This window comes from Urocitellus parryii, chromosome 8 (genome assembly GCF_045843805.1).
Source record: "Urocitellus parryii isolate mUroPar1 chromosome 8, mUroPar1.hap1, whole genome shotgun sequence".
NCBI lineage: Eukaryota > Metazoa > Chordata > Mammalia > Rodentia > Sciuridae > Urocitellus > Urocitellus parryii.
This window is the reverse complement of record NC_135538.1, coordinates 51,124,316-51,142,941: the sequence shown is the minus strand read 5'-3', so window position 1 is coordinate 51,142,941 and position 18,626 is coordinate 51,124,316. Positions and strand designations below refer to the sequence as shown.

At 31.4% G+C, this 18,626-nt stretch overlaps 1 protein-coding gene across 2 annotated transcripts in view; it reads right to left on the bottom strand.

The window, feature by feature from the left end:
- Rev3l (REV3 like, DNA directed polymerase zeta catalytic subunit) overlaps positions 1 to 18,626 on the bottom strand; it is a 169,370-nt gene that overhangs the window by 79,753 nt on the left and 70,991 nt on the right. For both annotated transcript variants that reach the window (XM_026395080.2, XM_077802059.1), the window contains exons 5-12: positions 18,235 to 18,331; positions 13,401 to 13,495; positions 12,545 to 12,649; positions 11,419 to 11,503; positions 11,183 to 11,331; positions 5,313 to 5,432; positions 1,615 to 1,852; positions 66 to 208 (exon numbers count right to left, since the gene is read on the bottom strand). In XM_026395080.2, the coding sequence (XP_026250865.2) occupies positions 66 to 208; positions 1,615 to 1,852; positions 5,313 to 5,432; positions 11,183 to 11,331; positions 11,419 to 11,503; positions 12,545 to 12,649; positions 13,401 to 13,495; positions 18,235 to 18,331 (1,032 nt within the window). The remainder of the gene's footprint in view (positions 1 to 65; positions 209 to 1,614; positions 1,853 to 5,312; positions 5,433 to 11,182; positions 11,332 to 11,418; positions 11,504 to 12,544; positions 12,650 to 13,400; positions 13,496 to 18,234; positions 18,332 to 18,626) is intronic.

The following is an 18,626-nucleotide window of genomic DNA, read 5'->3' as shown; positions in this document are numbered from 1 at the left end:
AACACATAAAATATATGTTTTTGTCCCTAAATAGCCAAATGTTCACAATAGACTTGATTACTTACCACTATTTTCATCTGCAGTTCCATCTAACTGAGGTATAGAAAGATTGGCAAGAAGCAAACTGTTATCACTCCATTCCATTTCTTCTTCTGAAGATGAATCATCCTCTTCGGTTGAACTTCTGTGGGTATTTCTGCACAGTGACCTAAAGAATATGAAAATACACTGGTGAGTGTGTCATAAGAGTATTTTAGATACAAAATATTTATCTAACTTGACTACAACAGTAAAATAATAAAAAAGATCTAAAAATTATAACTTACAAATAAAAGCAGATTTATTTTGCTTTATTAACATGTCCCACTAATGTACTTGCCAAAAAGTTATTGTGAACAGATTTTATAATCCCTATCATGTGAACTAGAAGACATCATAATTCCTGAATTCACAGCTCCAGAATATCTTGAATTATCATAGGTTAAGGTGTTTGCGTCCCACAGGACAATCTTTCTATCATGGTTAGTAACTGCCTTCCCCTATACTACATAAAATCTTTCTTTCTCAACTCTGTTGGTAATTATATTTCTATACTGTTCAAAATCTTCTTTTTCAACTTCCATACATTATCTCTGCTTTTGTACTCTGTAGCCATATGAAGCTAGACTATATAATTTTCCACATGATGACTATCAAAATACTTCCCTTTCTCATTTTTACAGTGTTCTTAACTATGGAATGTGGGGCAGAATATAACATTCAATATAGAGAGTAAAATTGATTCCTGTATTATTTGATTTCTTTCTAATATACATTTATGAAATGTTAGGTTTGTTTTTCCAAAATTAAAGTGGGCACGGTTTTTACAGAATTGGTCTAATTAACACAAAAGCATGAACTGAATTATGGGATAAACCAGGCTTATTATGACAGTAGAGACTATATGAGAAAGGAGAATATAATGTTGTATATAGAGATTTCAGTACCTTAATTTATTAGGTAGAAAATAAATACTTATGTTATATACAAATAAACTGAATGTTTGGATGAACTTTTACCCCTTCAGTAATGTATCTGGGGTTGAAATTTTCAAACACAGACTTTAGTATAGCCTATAGAAGCTTAGAAGAGAAGCATTTTCAGTCTTTCAGGCTCAGAGGCCTAATTTTTCTACACACACATCATACAACTTAGGGGCAGATTCAAACAATCAAGCTCAGGCTCTGACTTAGTAAAGTGAAGTGCCATCTTTTATTTCTTGAGAAACAAAACAATACCAGTGTTTGTTTCTGAGATTTTCTCATTTTTTAATTTTCAGTATTTAACTCCTTCAGTCTAATCATATTTGGTAACTAATACTTATCTTCAAGCTGACTGACTCCATACATTGTTGTTTACATTCATAATAGCTCAACTTTCAGAGGGTATGCATTTACAAATAGAAGATTTTTTAAAAGTTAGAATCTTTTTTTTTAATTATAGCAAAACTTTATTTTGCTTGGAATATGCTACATGAAAACCAAAGTACTACTTAAAAGGGTTAAAGACTTTGAAATAATTTCTGATTAAAGGAATGATGACAAAAGGAAACTGTTAAAATAATTGAAAAATTACCTCTTTTTGGTACAATGTTCTTCAATATTGCTGTCCCATCTCTGAGACATCACCAAACTGAGCTCCATTTCCTCTTTTTCAATTTGTGGTTCATTTTCTTCATCATCACTATTTTGGGGAATTTTAGTGTCTCCAAAGGACTGACAAGGTGATAGCACTCTATTTCTTTCCCCCCGATATCCATCACTTTCCAAACCAGCAAGAAGATGTATCAGAGCCTCATCAGGACTGCTGTCCACTGTAAAACAAATGAAACAAATCAACAAACAACTTCAAATTTCTAAATTATCCAATAACTGAGATCAATTACAAAACAACAATAGCATCATAGATGCTGGCACATGCTACCAGAATATAGTTGGAACAAAGGCTCAGGTATTTATATAACTTTTCTATCAAAGTGTAATTGTTAGGCCATTAGTATTAGAATAATTTATCGACCTTATTAGAAGATTCTCACACCTCATCCCTCATTTACTGACAATTTTGGAGATAGAGAACAAGAATTTGCATTTTAACAAGCTCTCCAGGCTCTTATTTAAGCCTGAAGACTGCTAAACAAAACACAGTCATAAGTGCTCAAAGTAAACATATAATAAAAATATAAATTAATGCTAAAAAATTCCTTAAATTATGTATTTATACAGTTTTATCCTTCACTTAACCTTTATTTAGCTCACAAAATAGTCAAAGGAAATCTGTAGTTGAAAAATACCATCTAAATATTATTTAAAAAATAAAAAATAATTAATCGTATTATTTATAAAATTATACCATACACATTTGGATGGCTAAAACAAAAAATAAAGATATATAATAGCAAATATTGGCAAAGCTGTGAAGAAACTGGAACTCTCATACACTACTGGTCAAACTATAAAATGATACAGTGGTTCTTCAAAATGTTAAACATAAAGTTACCATATGTGATATTGTGATATATATATATATATATATATATAGTCTTTGCTCTCATTTCCACTTCTAAAATCCCCATAATCTTTATAGTGATAAATGTCTTTTTTATGCTCTGGTGAGTTAACAAATAGCTGGCGGTACCAAGGTAGCTTCAGGATGAAGGTTCATCACCAGAAAAACCAAGGCAGGATTAGAGTGGAGACTTCAACCTCCCTGGGCGTGGAGAGGAGGTGAAGATTGAGCTGATCAACAGAGGGTAATGATTCAATCAGTCATGGAACAAAATGTCCATAAAAACCCAAGGGGACTGAGTTCTGAGAGCTTCTGGATAGCCAAACATGCAGAAGTTCCTAGAGAGTGGAACATACAAGACGCATGGGAGTTCTGTGCCTTCCCTTCATACCTTGCCTTACCCATCTCTTCATCTTATATTCATCAATATCTTTTATAAAATCCTTTATAATAACCCAGAAACCAAAGTGTTTCCCTGAGTTCTATGAGCTGCTCTAGCAAATTAATCAAACCCAAAAAGGGATCCCAATTTAAAATTTAAAATCAGTGAGAAACACAAGTAAAACAACCGGAGGCTTGTTATTAGCAATCTTAAGTCTCGGGGATTGAGCCCTCAACCTGAGAGATCTGATGCTGTCTCCAGACAGATGGTGTCAGAACTAAACTGAATTATTAGAGAACATCCTGATGGGTCTATTGCAGAACTGATCCACACTTGGTGTGTGGGGAAAACACTGTACATACTTGGTCACAGAAGTCTTCTGTGTTCACTGTTATTATGTCAAAGTACAGGGAAACTGAGTATGTTTTTTTCCCTCTAGGTTCAATATCATATGACCCATAAAAACTCCTACATATATACTCACAAGAACTGAAAACACTGTGTCCACACAAAAATCTGTGCATGAATAAATATCAGAATATTCATAATATCCAAAAAAGTATAAACAACCCAAACATCCATCAACTGATTAATGGATAAACACAATGTGATATTATCTACACAATGGAACATTATTCAGCAGGAAAAATTAATTAAGTACTCATATATGCTAAAATATGCATGAACTTTGAAAGCATTATATTAAATGAAGCATCAAGATATAAAAGAACATATATAACTTCATTTGTATGAAATGACTCAATTAGATAAATCTAGCACAAGAGACTATAGATTAATAGTTGCCAGGGGCTGAGAGAAGAAATAGAGCATGAATGCTAATGGGTACAGGGATTTTTCTGAGGGTGATAAAACTGTTCTGGATTGTATAGTGGTAATAGTCATACAACTCCATGAATGTATTAAAAACCACAACATTGTACACTTGAGAGGGTGAAGCACACTCAAAAAAGTTATTAAAGAAAAAATAAAAGACCATAAAGCAGGAGTCTGTTCTAATCTATTATATTACCCTTTTCTCTGTAAAAAGAGGTAATACAATATTCACTATTAAAATATCATGTTTTAAGTTTCCTTTATTGATATTTACAAAATCAGTCCAATCATGATACCAACTACAATTATTTGCACAATGATCCAAAGAACTATAATTAGTTTTTCATATCCACTAATGATACAATATCTTTGACTAATGTAATGAAACATGGATATGACTCTCTTTTTTAATTTAACTTTTTCTATGTTCTTCTGTTTTTTAAAATAACTAGAATATAATTTAAAATTCCTTGGTATATATATTAATTTATTCAGATAGAGAATTATAACATTTTAAATTATAAACCTCAAATTGATTTTTAATATGGTTATAGGATGATTTCCTCATACATGTGACCACTCATTTTAAAAAGAAAAAGAAAATAGTTCCCTGTTTAAAGTGTTTTGAATTGTAAGTACGTACAAAAATTTGGGTATTATTCATAATCAGTCAATTTATTTTTCATTCAGACGAAAATGTAAATAGCAAACAGGACATTTAATGGACTGAAATCACATTTGATACTATAAAAATTTAAAAATGGAAAGTGAAGAAGGAAAGAAGCATAAAATTAAGTACAACAAACAAAATAAAAGACTCAAAGTATCTCATTTTATGCAACAAAATGTTAATTTCCTGAAAAGATTTCAGTAAGTTAGACTAAATTATCAATAAGAAATTGTGTAAATGGTTTATGATGCTAACAAAAATGCGTTTAGTGTAATGCAAAGACACTCAGAAAGAACTGTCCTATGCTATATTAGCCCCAAAATTAATAGCTTGAAAGGAATTTCAAATCAGATATCTAATACTAACAAAGAATATTGTTTTAGTAATGTATCACTTTGCAGAACATTAATTAAAAATAAGTGCATTTTCCCTTGAAGTAATATGGTTTCTTCCAATCAAAGAAGAATTATTTTGTTGTTTTTTTTGGTATCAGGGATGAACCCAAGGGTGCTTAATTACTGAAGAACATTCCCAGCCCCTTTTTAATTTTTATTTTGAGATAGGTTCTTGCCAAATTGCTGAGGCCAACTCTGAACTTTCGATCCTCCTGCCTCAGCCTCCTGAACCACTGGGATTTCAGGTGTGTGTCACCATGCCCAGCAAAATATTTACTTTCACAATAGTTTTTTAAAAATCTATTTAGAAAACAAATAAGCAAAGCTACTTCATTTAATACAAAATTTCATTTTTATACTTAATAGAAATATAAAAGTACTGAATAAGAAACATTATTATCTTCAAATCAAAGAAAAAAAATACTACCCTACAAACTCACTTTCACTGATTAAAATAATGAATATTTATGACAGTATTATTACTTACTGAAAACTGGTGACTCACTCAGTCTTTGGGTCAAAGGCTGAAAAGTCTGACTATTTTCCATGAGGTTCAAAATTGCTTCTTCATTAATAAGTGCTTCTTCAACTTTATTTCTAGTGTGACCTTAAGATGACACAATACAAAAACATTAACACAATGGCTTAACTCTAAAAATCCATTTAGAATTTGTGTAAATTAGGAAGTATTACAATGTACACTTAATTAAAATTTTAAGTATTAATGATACATGCTAAACATAATAGAACTTCATAAAAAGTCACAGGAGGGCTGGGGATATAGCTCAGTTGGTAGAATGCTTGCCTTGAATGTACAAGGTGCTGGATTCAGTATCCAATATCCAGCACCACAAAACAACAACAACAATAACAACAACAAAAAGCCACAGGAGTACTAACCAGTCACGTGGATTAATATAAAAACAAAGCAATACCCCTGAATTTATGGATCACTAAATATTTATAATCTCTTCATCCGTTGTAATTCTAATTACTATGTATATTCTTATGAAAATCACTGGATAGTAAAATATACAAAGGAGGTAGAGGAAAACTGTCTCATTTGAATAATAAAATTTTATTCTTTGTAGCTGAAAAATAACTACTAAATTCATTTTATATTAATTTTATATTTTTCAGAAAACTTTAAATCATATAGTTTTTCAGTATTTATAGAGGGTCTAAGGCACAGAGGACTCAAAAAACAAAGGTAAAAATGATTATAATAAATGGTATTATAATCTAGTTGAAGAGAAAGAATAAAAAGCACATACTAATAAGGGAGAAAAAAGAGTACAAACCAAAAAGAAAAAGGATTAAAAAAAAAAAAGCAGCCAGTTGTATGACAGCTAACTAAAAAACAGTTTTGTTTCCCTGCTTTAGGTATTTAATCAGATTTAAAACTAAGTGCTTTTGAGATTTCAAAAGCATTCAGTTTAAAATTTTTAGAAAGAAATATTTTTGGGGTGAATATTTAGTCTTAGGACATAGGTGGGATAATAATGAATGCTTAATAAAAATAAATAGAAAAATAAAAAACATTAAAAAAAAAAACTTGAGAAGACCAATAAAAACAAAAGATGGCCTGGCAAGTTGGCACATGCTTGTGACCCCTGGGGAGGACTTGGGAGGCTGAGGGAGGAGGATTACAAGTACCTTAGCAACTTAGCAAGACCCTGTCTCAAAATAAAAATAAAAGGGACTGGGGATGTAGCTCAGTGATAAAGTGCCACTAGGTTCAATCCCCAGTGCCCTCCCTTCAGCCAAAAACCCCAAATCCAAAAGCAACAACAAAAGCTGGTTCTCTATAATTAATAATAATATAGACAGACGACAAATAATGATCAAAGTTATAGAAGGCAATGAAAATTACATTAGGAATAAAAAGGGAGAGTGCTGACCATGTGATTCCACATCATGTAAAAGCACAAGTATGGAAAGTTATACCCCATGTATGTACAACATGTCAAAAAATTATTCTATTGTCATGTGCAACTAAAAAAAAACAAATAAAAAAAAGAGAAGCTAAATGAAATGTTAACATCACAAACAAGTTTATAACAAAAACATTTTAAAAAGCAGAAAAAATAGATAAATTCTTAGAAAAAATATGACATAAAACTGATTTGAGTAGAAATATAAAGCTTGAGTAGACCTATAACAATTATGGAAACTACATTAGTTTAAATCTACCTTCCTTACCTTTCACTCTTTAATACACAAAATCTACCCACAGAAAATTATACTGTATCAAGTATGGACAGTTTCACAGAAGAAATGTATTAAATCTTCAAGAAACAGATTGTTTCAATCTAATAAAAATTCTCAAAAAGAGAGTTAAAAAAAGGGGAAAAACTCCACAACAATGAGGCCAAGTACAGTTCTTTCTCAATTATTAAAACAAAACTAGAAAAATAGGTATATCAATGTTTATAAAAAGACACCACATTGTGACCATAAAAGATTTATTTCAGGAGTATAAAGGTAGTTTATCATTAGAAAATTATAAATTATTTTAATGTAAAAAAAATGTGGCATTTATACACAATGGAGTATTACTCTGCACTAAAAAATGACAAAATCATGGAATTTGCAGGGAAATGGATGGCATTAGAGCAGATTATGCTAAATGAAGCTAGCCAATCCCTAAAAAGCAAATGCCAAATGTCTTCTTTGATATAAGGAGAACAACTAAGAACAGAGCAGGGAGGAAGAGCATGAGAAGAAGATTAACATTAAACAGGGACGAGAGGTGGGAGGGAAAGGGAGAGAGAAGGGAAATTGCATGGAAATGGAAGGAGACCCTCAGGGTTATACAAAATTACATACAAGAGGAAGTGAGGGGAAAGGGAAAAAAAACAAGGGGGAGAAATGAATTACAGTAGATGGGGTAGAGAGAGAAGAGGGGAGGGGAGGGAAGGGGAGGGGAGGGGAGGGGGGATAGTAGAGGATAGGAAAGGCAGCAGAACACATCAGACACTAGTATGGCAATATGTAAAACAGTGGATGTGTAACCGATGTGATTCTACAATCTGTATACGGGGTAAAAATGGGAGTTCATAACCCACTTGAATCAAATGTATGAAATATGATATGTCAAGAGCTATGTGATGTTTTGAACAACCAATAATAAAAATTAAAAAAAATTATTTTAATGTAATTGACAACATTAACAGAATAAAAGAGAAAAACTGCTAATTTAAATAAATTCAGAAAAGAATATTTGATAAAACTTAATATCAACTGTGACTTAAAATACAAAGTTCTAAGCAAACAAGAATTTAAAAAAATATTAACCTGATTAAGGCACATCTACCAAAACTCTGTAGTAAATTTCATACTTAATAAAATATAAATGCATTCAGTTTAAAGTCAGGAAAAAGAGTATTATTTCCACTCAACATCATCCTACAGTTTTTAGGCAGAACATTAAAACAGGAAGGATAAATCTGAGCATGGGAAGGGGAGTAATTAAATAGTTACTTGCAAATGACGACTCTATACACTGAAAATTCAAGAGAAAGTATATCAAAACGATTAGCACTAATACAAGTTGCTGGATTAAAGACTAATACACAAAGGATGCTGGCGTTCCTAAATATCAACAATTAGACAATATAATTTTTGAAAGACAAACTTACAACCACAACAATGGAAAGGTACCTGGAGTATATATAAAAAAAATACCAATTTTTATGATAAATCATAAAATTATTGAAAGACGTGAATGAATACTGAATAAAATGAAAAAAATACATTTGTAGATAAGTTGATATTAAAAAGTTTTTAAACTAGTTGATAAATTCAATATAATCCTAAAGTAATTATTCACAGAAACAAGACAATGCAATCCTAAAATTAACAAAGGGACTTTTTTAAAGGATCAAGAGGCAAGACAATTCAGAAGCTAGATCAGAAAGATATGCCTTGACAAGAGTTTATAAAAAATCCTAATTAAAAGAGTATAATATTAACAACATAAAGGAATATAACAGAGGGGGGAATCCAGAGGGAAACAAAAACTCTGTTGAATGAATATATTGAACTACCTGCTTACACTCATACACAAACACAAATAATATACAATTAGATTATTACTTATGTAGGTATTATTTCAATTGAATTAAAGAAGGGCTAAGTGGAAAAAACTAAGTCATAAACACACTAAAACCTTAGGATGAATATTGAAAACTTTCATGACATCAGTGTAGAGAAGGACTCATAAACCAGGTACAAAAACCAAACTATAAAGGAAGATATTGTTAAATTTAATATTAAAATTGAAGACTCACAAAACACAAAAAAAACATACATTTTATGTGTGTGTGTGTGTGTGTGTGTGTGTACTTTTTTTTTTTAAACAAGAGAAAGGGAAAAGAAGCTAAATTTTTGTAGGAAAAGTCTTGGTAGTGAGAAAATACATCTATAATAAATAACATGTTAAGAAGAATCCTAAAGGGCCTTGACAGTTAGAAAATAAAGATTAAAATAAGGTACCATTTCAAAAGAACTAGAGTAGCATATTTTTCATATATATTAGTATATATATATATTATTTTTATACTATCAAATGTTATTGAGGCCCCTCTTATCTTGAAAAATTGCATGTGAAACAAAATGATTACTGAGTGAAACTTTAATTATTTTATTACTTATCAATCACATATAAGGTAAATGCAATTCAGAACCACTGTTAGAACAAATGCTATATGGGTAGAGTACAGTGAAAACATTCTAGCATCCAGCAAATTACATTTACATGTGTTCTATAGAGAAACTCCTACACATAGCCATAAGAGATATAGCACTGCAAAGCACAAACCACTTAAAAATTGTAGAGAATCTGACAAACTGTTGAGTTTTAAAATGGAACACTGATAAACAGTTAAAATGAGTGAACAAGAATAGAATTTCAAAGTATAATGTTGACATAAAAAGATAGTTCACATCATTAGTAGTTTTGAGAAATGAAAATGAAAACCACAATAAAATACCATTTCACTCACTCTATGATGACGACATTAAAAAAGACAGATAACTCCAAATGTTTGTTAGGACATACAGCCACAAAGAACCTCAAGTATAGCTGGTGGGAATGTAAAGCAATGTAATTACTTTGGAAAACAGCTTGGCAGTTTACTTAAAAGCTAAATACAAATTTATTATATGGGCTGGGGATGTGGCTCAAGCGGTAGCGTGCTCGCCTAGCATGTGTGCGGCCCGGGTTCGATCCTCAGCACCACATACAAACAAAGATGTTGTGTCCGCCGAGAACTAAAAAATAAATATTAAAAATTCTCTCTCTCTCTCTCTCTCTCTCTCTCTCTCTCTCTCTCTCTCTTCCCTCTCTCACTCTCTCTTTAAAAAAATAAATTAAAAAAAAACAAATTTATTATATGACTACCAATTCTACTCACTGATACCAACTCAAGAGAAATGAAAACATATATTCACACAAAGACTTATACTCAAATGTTCCTAGGAACATTATTCCTTTTTCTCTAGGCAAAGATAAACTTTGTAATAAAGTTATTCTCAAACTGATTTCATTTGCTATTGTTTCCATTATTTTATAACTCTTCTCATGATATTTATTCTACATTTTATGTTTTACTGTTTATAGCAATATTATTATCATCAATCAAAAGTGAAAACAATTCAAATATTCATCAAATGATAAATGGAAACAAAATATGGTATATCCACATAATGGAATACTTGACAGTAAAAAGGAACAAATACAAGTAGATACTACAACATGGATAAAACTTGAAAGTACTATACTAAAGGAAGGAACAAAAACTACATATTGAGTGATTTCATTTAGATGACATATCTAAAAAGGACAAATGTAGAGACTTGAGAAAACGGATTAGTGGTTACTTCGGTTAGGGGTGGGAAGGTTCCTACCTGAAAATGAACACAAGAGATCCAATGAGTTCATGGAAATGTTCTAAAATTGGATTGTGGAGATGGTTGTACTATTCTGTAAATTTACTATATTTCAATTAAGTTGCTTAAAAATAGATAGTATTGATTGAAAAAAGCAAGGTGCTTTATCTATGCCATGCAGGATACCATTTATATAAAATTAAAAATCTAAAACAACAGCTTACATTGTTGACAGATAAAACCCAAAACACAAAATCATATTTGGCAATAGTTTGCACCAACTTTAGGACAGTACTTACCTATCAAGATATTAAAAGAGTATAGCAATGGGAGAGAGAATTTTTACTATATCCATGTTTATTTCAAGGGGAAAAAAACACTAGCAAATCAAATATTAATATCTCATTGTTAAATACACAGATGTTTATTGGACTATATTCTGTATGTTTGAAAAGATAATCTCACCTTTGCTCAATTCTGTGTCTTTGTGGACTTCTATCATATTAGCTGGTGTACACTGAAGCATTTCAGGAGTCAGAACCTCAGAATGCAATGTTAACTCAGCAGAGAACTCCTGGGATATATCGCTGTAGTCCACAGATCCTGATAATGTTCTGCTTAATTAAAACATATCCTTTATAACAAACTAGACAACAAGGCAATAAAATTAGTTCTGAGATCTATAATAAATAACCACTTACACAGAGAAATCATTCTGTTTGAGAATTTCCTGAAGTTTCTTCTGAAATTTTTTTTCACTTTCTGTTGCTGGCAACAACCTGCGATCTTTGAATTTTAAAAGAGCATTAAAAAATGTAGATAGCAAACGAATAAAATATTTTTCCTTTCTTCTATAGCAGCTTGAAATTTTTTTGACAGTAATTTCCTATCTTTCTCTTGACACATAAAACACTACCTACATGTAGTCCAATTACAGAATCAAACAAAAGAGAAATGCTTGTTACTGAAGTTATAAATTAATTCAATAATTTTAACTTAAATCTAAGAGAAAAACACTGCTGTCTATCTATAAATGTATCATAGATCCAGAAACCAGAAATTTTCCCTTTGTAAATATAATCTTTCTCTTCTAAAGGGCACACAAATTTTATCAAAACATTTTTAGTGCCATAAACATTATAAAATTTTACAATTTTATTGGATTTCAAAATAGGGCTTACTTCTATATCTTAAATAGATTTGCCTTTGTATTGTCTCATTCTTTGACCTTCATTTAAAAATTTTTGTTGTATATGGTATTTACTTGAGCCCTCTCAAATTCCTTTTGAATGTTACAATATTTAATAGTAAATGAGTATTTTCCTCAGAACTGTATGTGATGATCAAAGCAAGAGCTGATATGATATTCCCAGAAAATAATTTGGGGCAGCATGTTATCAAAGCTTCATAAACTAAATGGTATTTCTAAGTTGAAATTCATGGTTGGAAATACAGAAAGCTGGAACACACTAGAAGAGGGAAAAGGAACAGAAAGTAGAGCAAGATAATAAAATACAGTGAGAACCAAAGACAGTAGAGATGTCAAATTCTCATGGAGAATTTTCCCACTGTAGATTACAGTTGTAAAGAAAAAACTACTGATTATACGGCAATGACAATAGAAAAAATACATAGAAATTTTAAAGATAATTTGAAAAGTAAAATCTAGTGCTAAGGGAAAAACTCAAGGGCTAAATTTTCCCATTAAAATATTAGTTTAAAACATCATTAGAAATGATGTATTCTACTGTCATGTATAACTAATTAGAACAAATTTAAAAATTAAAAATAAAATAAAACATTATTAGAGTATTATTAGGTATATACCTTGTGATTCAGGTTGGCTAATTTGAGAAGTTTCATTTCTGTTTCTTCGTCGTTGTTTTTCATCTTCCCATATGGCCTGTAAACCAGGGTTTCCACCAATTTGAGCTGTAATCACAATAATACTTCAATATTACAAGGGTCACTGTGAATAATTCTTGCTTAAGAAATCTACTATTTCTATAATAAACAATGCCTATTAAGAAAAAGAATTATCTATTTTGTGTAATAATGGATGCGCTATCTCAACATGTATTTTTAAAATTTGTTCTTGTTAGATATACATTGATAGTAAAGTATATTTTGACATATTATACATATATAGAATATAACTCATCTAATTCTATTCTTGGGATTAAACACGATGTGGAGTTTCATTGGTTGTGTATTCATGTATGAACATAGGAAAGTTATGTTTGATTAATTCTACTGTCTTTCCTATTCCCACCTCCTACTTTCCCTTTATTCCCCTTTGCCAACCTGTATTTATTATGTTACTCCTTTGTTAGTTTTCTTTCTATGGTCTCCCCCAAACCCATCAAGGAAATAAAATTCAAACATCTGACCATAGTTTCCTCCCTGGTATATAATCTGAAGATAAAACAATTAAAAGTCAGAGTATATTAAATTATTTTATATTGGCTCCTTTTATTTAATGTCATACTTATTTTAGTTTTATACTCATATGAATGAAAATATGAGTGAAAAATAACGTTCATCCCTTCAGAAATACAGAAGAAATCTTAAAAATATGTTGCATTCTTTTTCTATAATATCTTAGTTCTCGGTAGTTTTCCACTCTACTTTGATCATTAAGTTTTACAAATAAAAATATATATAAAAGTAATTGAATATGTACTCTCAATATCCAGACGATTTAAAATGTCAGCAGCTACAGCATCCACTTCTAATTCACAAGTACTCTGTGGTTCGACACCTTCCAGTTTTAAAGAGCTGTAACAAAGAGATATCAAAAAACAACAACAAAAAAACATGTTAGAGAAAACTTTGTAAGATTTTTCTTACTCATACAAGATTTCACGTTTTGTAGTAACAGAAAACCTAGTGATATTAAATTAATTTACAATTATTTATGACATAATTGGTATTATTATATATACATACAAAAGAAAAATAGAACGAGAAAAATACATTGAGAACCCTGGCAGCATATTCAACATATTTTGGTTAATTGTATTTAATATATAAGGACTATTCAATGTTTTAGTATGAGATTATGGTGCAGAGAAGAATGGGACAGGATAAAGGAGGATAACAGTATATGCATAAAAGACCCCACACATATAAAATCAATTGCCTACAGGCCTTTTCTTCAGCAATAATAAGTTTTCCAAAAACCAAGGAGAGAACATGCAACAAGAGATGAGGGAAGCTAGCATACTAAAAAGTAAGCAAGATAACTTCTTGCTCTTCCTGCCCTTAACTACAGTTGAGCTGGGGAATGCTTTAAAATTCTTCATAACCATAGAATTGATAAACCACATGAATGCTGCATGGTGGGATCATAACTAGCAACAGTAATGACACCAGGTCATTAATTTATTTATGAGAACAGAGGGTTATTTCCCACTAATGCCCTTTGACTCAAAAGCAATTGTTTTTTCATTAGAGCCACTGAAGAAAAGATACCACATAATTGTCCATGCTTACTAGAACAAACAGGCAATATCTAGTATGAATTCCATTTTACTCATTTTAAAATTGAGATCTTCTACCAAACCCGACACCAAAATGAAAAGGGGAGATCCATGACTTTACCTGAAAGTGACTGATAGTATATATCATTAACATTTGATTTGAAATGAAATGTCTTCAATATTTTAAGAGAAACAATAGTAGGACCTCTTTCCCTAAGGAAATTTTGATGGGACATTAGAAATTAATTCGTTAGGGCTGGGAATGTAACTCGGTTAACAGAGCACTAGCCTGACATGTGTAAGGCCCTGCGTTCAATCCCCAGCAAACGCACAAAAAAGAACAGAAGTGAATTTTATTACATCACAGAATTTTCATACTCAGACTTATATGTGGATATTTATTCGTATACATGTATACATCTGTACAACATCCATACATATACATGTATCTTTTTACTATTGATAGAGGAATGGCATACTAGCCAAATTATCACAATAAATTCCTTTAGTGTTCAGAAAAAAATAATTCCCAAAGTAGACTGTTCTTTTCGTTCATACAATTTCACAATATCAGTTTTGCCATGAACGGAAGTGTCAGATAAAATAGTTTATAGTCAATAATTTACTTTTTTTAAAAGAGAGAGAGAAAGAAAGAGAGAGAGAATTTTTTAATATTTATTTTTTAGTTTTCGGTGGACACAACATCTTTATTTTATTTTTATGTGGTGCTGAGGATTGAATCCAGTGCCCTGCGCATGCCAGGCAAGCACGCTACCGCTTGAGCGACATCCCCAGCCCAAACAATTTACTTTTTATACTAAAAAGTTTTGCATGCTGAAAGAATTATACTGTAAATGTCAAAAAAAGAACCTTCCAGGAGTAGCACTTTTGTGACAAAGGAGGGAAACAATAATATTAAAAAATATAATCTCTGTTCTGGAGATCTGGGTCCATGGTAGAGCGCTTGCCTGTCATGCTTGAAGGCCTCAGTTCGATCCCTAGTACTACCAGTAAATTTGTCACAGAAACTTACAACCATTTATTGTACTTATTACAAAACTACTTTAGACATTCCAGACAGGAAATGATCCCAAAGAAAGAAAACTGACTTCTGATTTAAAAATTTGTTTCCAACAGGCAGAAAAAGTATGATAAAAAAACTTTAGCATATACATGTAGACCATTTATTTTAATCACTGAAGATAGATAATATGGTGCCAGTCAGACAACTGTACCTCTCTGCATATTTCTGTTCAAAGCTTAACTTAGAATTATTGAGGACAGAGCTCAGACATGTATTAATTTAAAAAATCTTTCCAGATGATTTTGATGGGTAGCCAGTATTAAGATTATTGAAGTTAGATTTTTGACATTTGTAGATTTAACACTTAGGCAAATGACCCTGAAGGATCATATATTAGGTATTTTACACTGAAAATTTTTTGAAAGTAAGGTTAGCAAAATTGTTGACTTAGCACCCCAACTCATTACAAATTTGTTGCTATTTGTTATGACCTTTGTGGTTTTTTCCAGTATTTTTTTTTAGTTGTAGATGGACATAATACCCTTTTATTTATGTATTTTTATGTGGTGATGAGGATTGAACCCAGTGCCAAGCAAGTGCTCTATGGCCGAGCTACAACCCCAGCCCTGTTATGGCCTTTTTAAGATTTGTGAAGAGAAATAAAACATTTATACTGGGAGGTGGGGAAAGTACCCAGAAGAAAGTACTAGTACGGGGTTAGATATGACTCTAGAACACTAGAAAAATACTAACTTATGACAAAACTTTTTATACTGTATATTTGACCCAATTATAGATTTCCATTTATATCAGCATGAGAAAAATATAAAAATATGGGATAATCAGAAAGCAATATTTTATATGTAACTATTCTGTACTTATTACAAATTCTAACTCTGAATAACTTGTGTAACTTCACTAATTTGCTTATTCATATCTTTCCTTATAATTTAGTTCGTACACCTTCTTTTTCTTTCTTTGTTTTTTCCTGGTGCTAGGTGTCAAGTCCAGGGACTCATACATGCTAGGCAAGGGCTTTACCACTGAGCTACATCCCCAGCCACTGTACAACTCTTAAAAGTAAATAAAACAGGGCACTTTAAAAAAACATTCTGAAGTTAAAAGTTTTTCATTAAAATACAGAATTTCGCCAAATTTACAGTCTCGGGACCTAACCAGAAAGACATTAGTTATAAAAGGGCTTCAAACTACAAATAAACTTAAATTTTAATTGATCATGAAAAGAAAAGAAAGAAAAAAACCCTACTACATATAGAACTTAGAAAACTAGGGAATCTAGTGTATACAATCATCTCAAAAAGATTATAAAAAAAATCCCACTACATATGTGAAGAAACTAAGAAGTTATCAGTGTGTTTATCAAAAGGTCCTGATGCTGGGCTGGGGACAGGGCTCAGTGGTCAAACACTTGCCTGGCATGTGTGAGACACAGGGTTTGATTCTTAGCACTGCATATAAATAAATAAAATCCGTTGACTACTAAATTTTTTTTAAAAGTCCTGATCCTTATTAATGCCAGAATTAAGAGTCATTGATTGTCCATATTAATTCAGTCTTTAAAGATTCATTCTCTATACTATTCCAGTCTTAAAACAATATATGAGATTTTTAACTTTAGGTATACTAAGAAACCCCAAGTAATTCTGATATGGAAATTCTGTCAAATATACATTAAAGATTTGAAACTATACAAATTAAGCTCTATAGAAATTGTTTTTTTTGGGAGGCAAGCACTCTACCAACTGAGCTATATCCCCAGCCCTCTATAGAAACATTTTTGATAGTTTATATTCAACTAGTTAATAAATTCACATTTTCTTTTCATGAAATAAAAAATAAAGTCATTAAAGATATAATTTCTTCTTTGCATTCTTTTTTGTTTTTTTAAGAGAGAGAGAATTTCTTTAATATTTATGTTTTAGTTTTCGGTGGACACAAACATCTTTGTTTGTATGTGGTGCTGAGCCCGGGCCGCACGCATGCCAGGCGAGTGCGCTACCGTTTGAGCCACATCCCCAACCCATCTTCCTTGCATTCTTAAAAAGTATCAGGTGACAAGTGAAGTGAAAAGGGGAAAACTATAACTATCCTGCCACTACTCAGCTGACCAATAAAAGGATAAAGAAAGTTTGGGCAATGCCATGTGGTATAAAAGAGAAACCCCTTAGTTCTATGTAGATAAAACTACTGATTTAGGTACTGATTACAGACCAAAGCTATTACTGATTAATTTAAACAGGTGCCAATTATATGCCTGCCTTATGGTGGAAGCTGCTGTCCCCAGAGCCTGTTCCTCCAGGCAGAACCTCCTTGCCAGCTGAGCTGCTGGGAGCAAAATGAAAAAAGCCCTGGGAAGAATAAAACAGTCACACTTTCAAAATTGATGTTGTTTATCTTATATTTTCTGACTTCCCTTTCCCCAATTTCCTTAACAAGTCAAATGGAAGGAAATGTAATAGAAAGATAATTGGCCTTTTCTGTGCTACCCAGATTGTAGAAGAAACCATATTAACCTAGGGAATTCTATACATTTGGAGTATAACATTCAAAAAAATTAATAAGATAATTGAAAGAAACCACAATTATATTATTCATTAACACAGCATGTCAATGCATTTATTTTCATAAACACTTAATATTTAGAAATTTGTGTGGTTTTTATTAGAATATTTGCTTATTTCAGTTTTAAGTTGCTATTTATTATAAACATTATTTTTTTTACTTTATGATAAGCCATAAGATCTCAGTTTAGAATGCATAATGAAGATGAATGCTAGAAATATTACAATCTACCAGATTTATTAATTAGGTAATAACTAGGTACATTTCATGATCTGATTTTTAATCTACAATTCTTTGTAACATTGAGATTTGCTTTATTGTTAAACTCATCAATTAAAAAGTACCAAAATATGGTACCACTGATTTTGATTTATCATCCCAACTGGGATACACATAAAACATTCATTTCCTTTACCACATTAACTAACCTTGGTATTTCACCTTCTTCCCACCAAAATAAAGTACCAGGAAGGGTATTTCCTGATAACCGATCCTTGCATGATCCAGTTGCATGTGATGTATCACCTAGGTGTAGAAAGGTAAATTTTTTATGACTTTTGCTGGCAAAAGGATGAATCTGGAGACTATCATGCTAAGTAAGTGAAATAAGCCAATCCTAGAAAAACCTAAGGCAGAATGTTCTCTCTGATATTTGTATGCTAACATACATACATCAGAAGGGGAAGGGTAGAAATTCAGTGGATTAGACAAGGGAGAATGAAGCAAAGGGAGCAGGGGTGAGAACAGGAAAGACAGAAGAATGAACGGACATAACTTTCCTATTTTCATACATGAATACACCACCAGTGAAACTCCACAT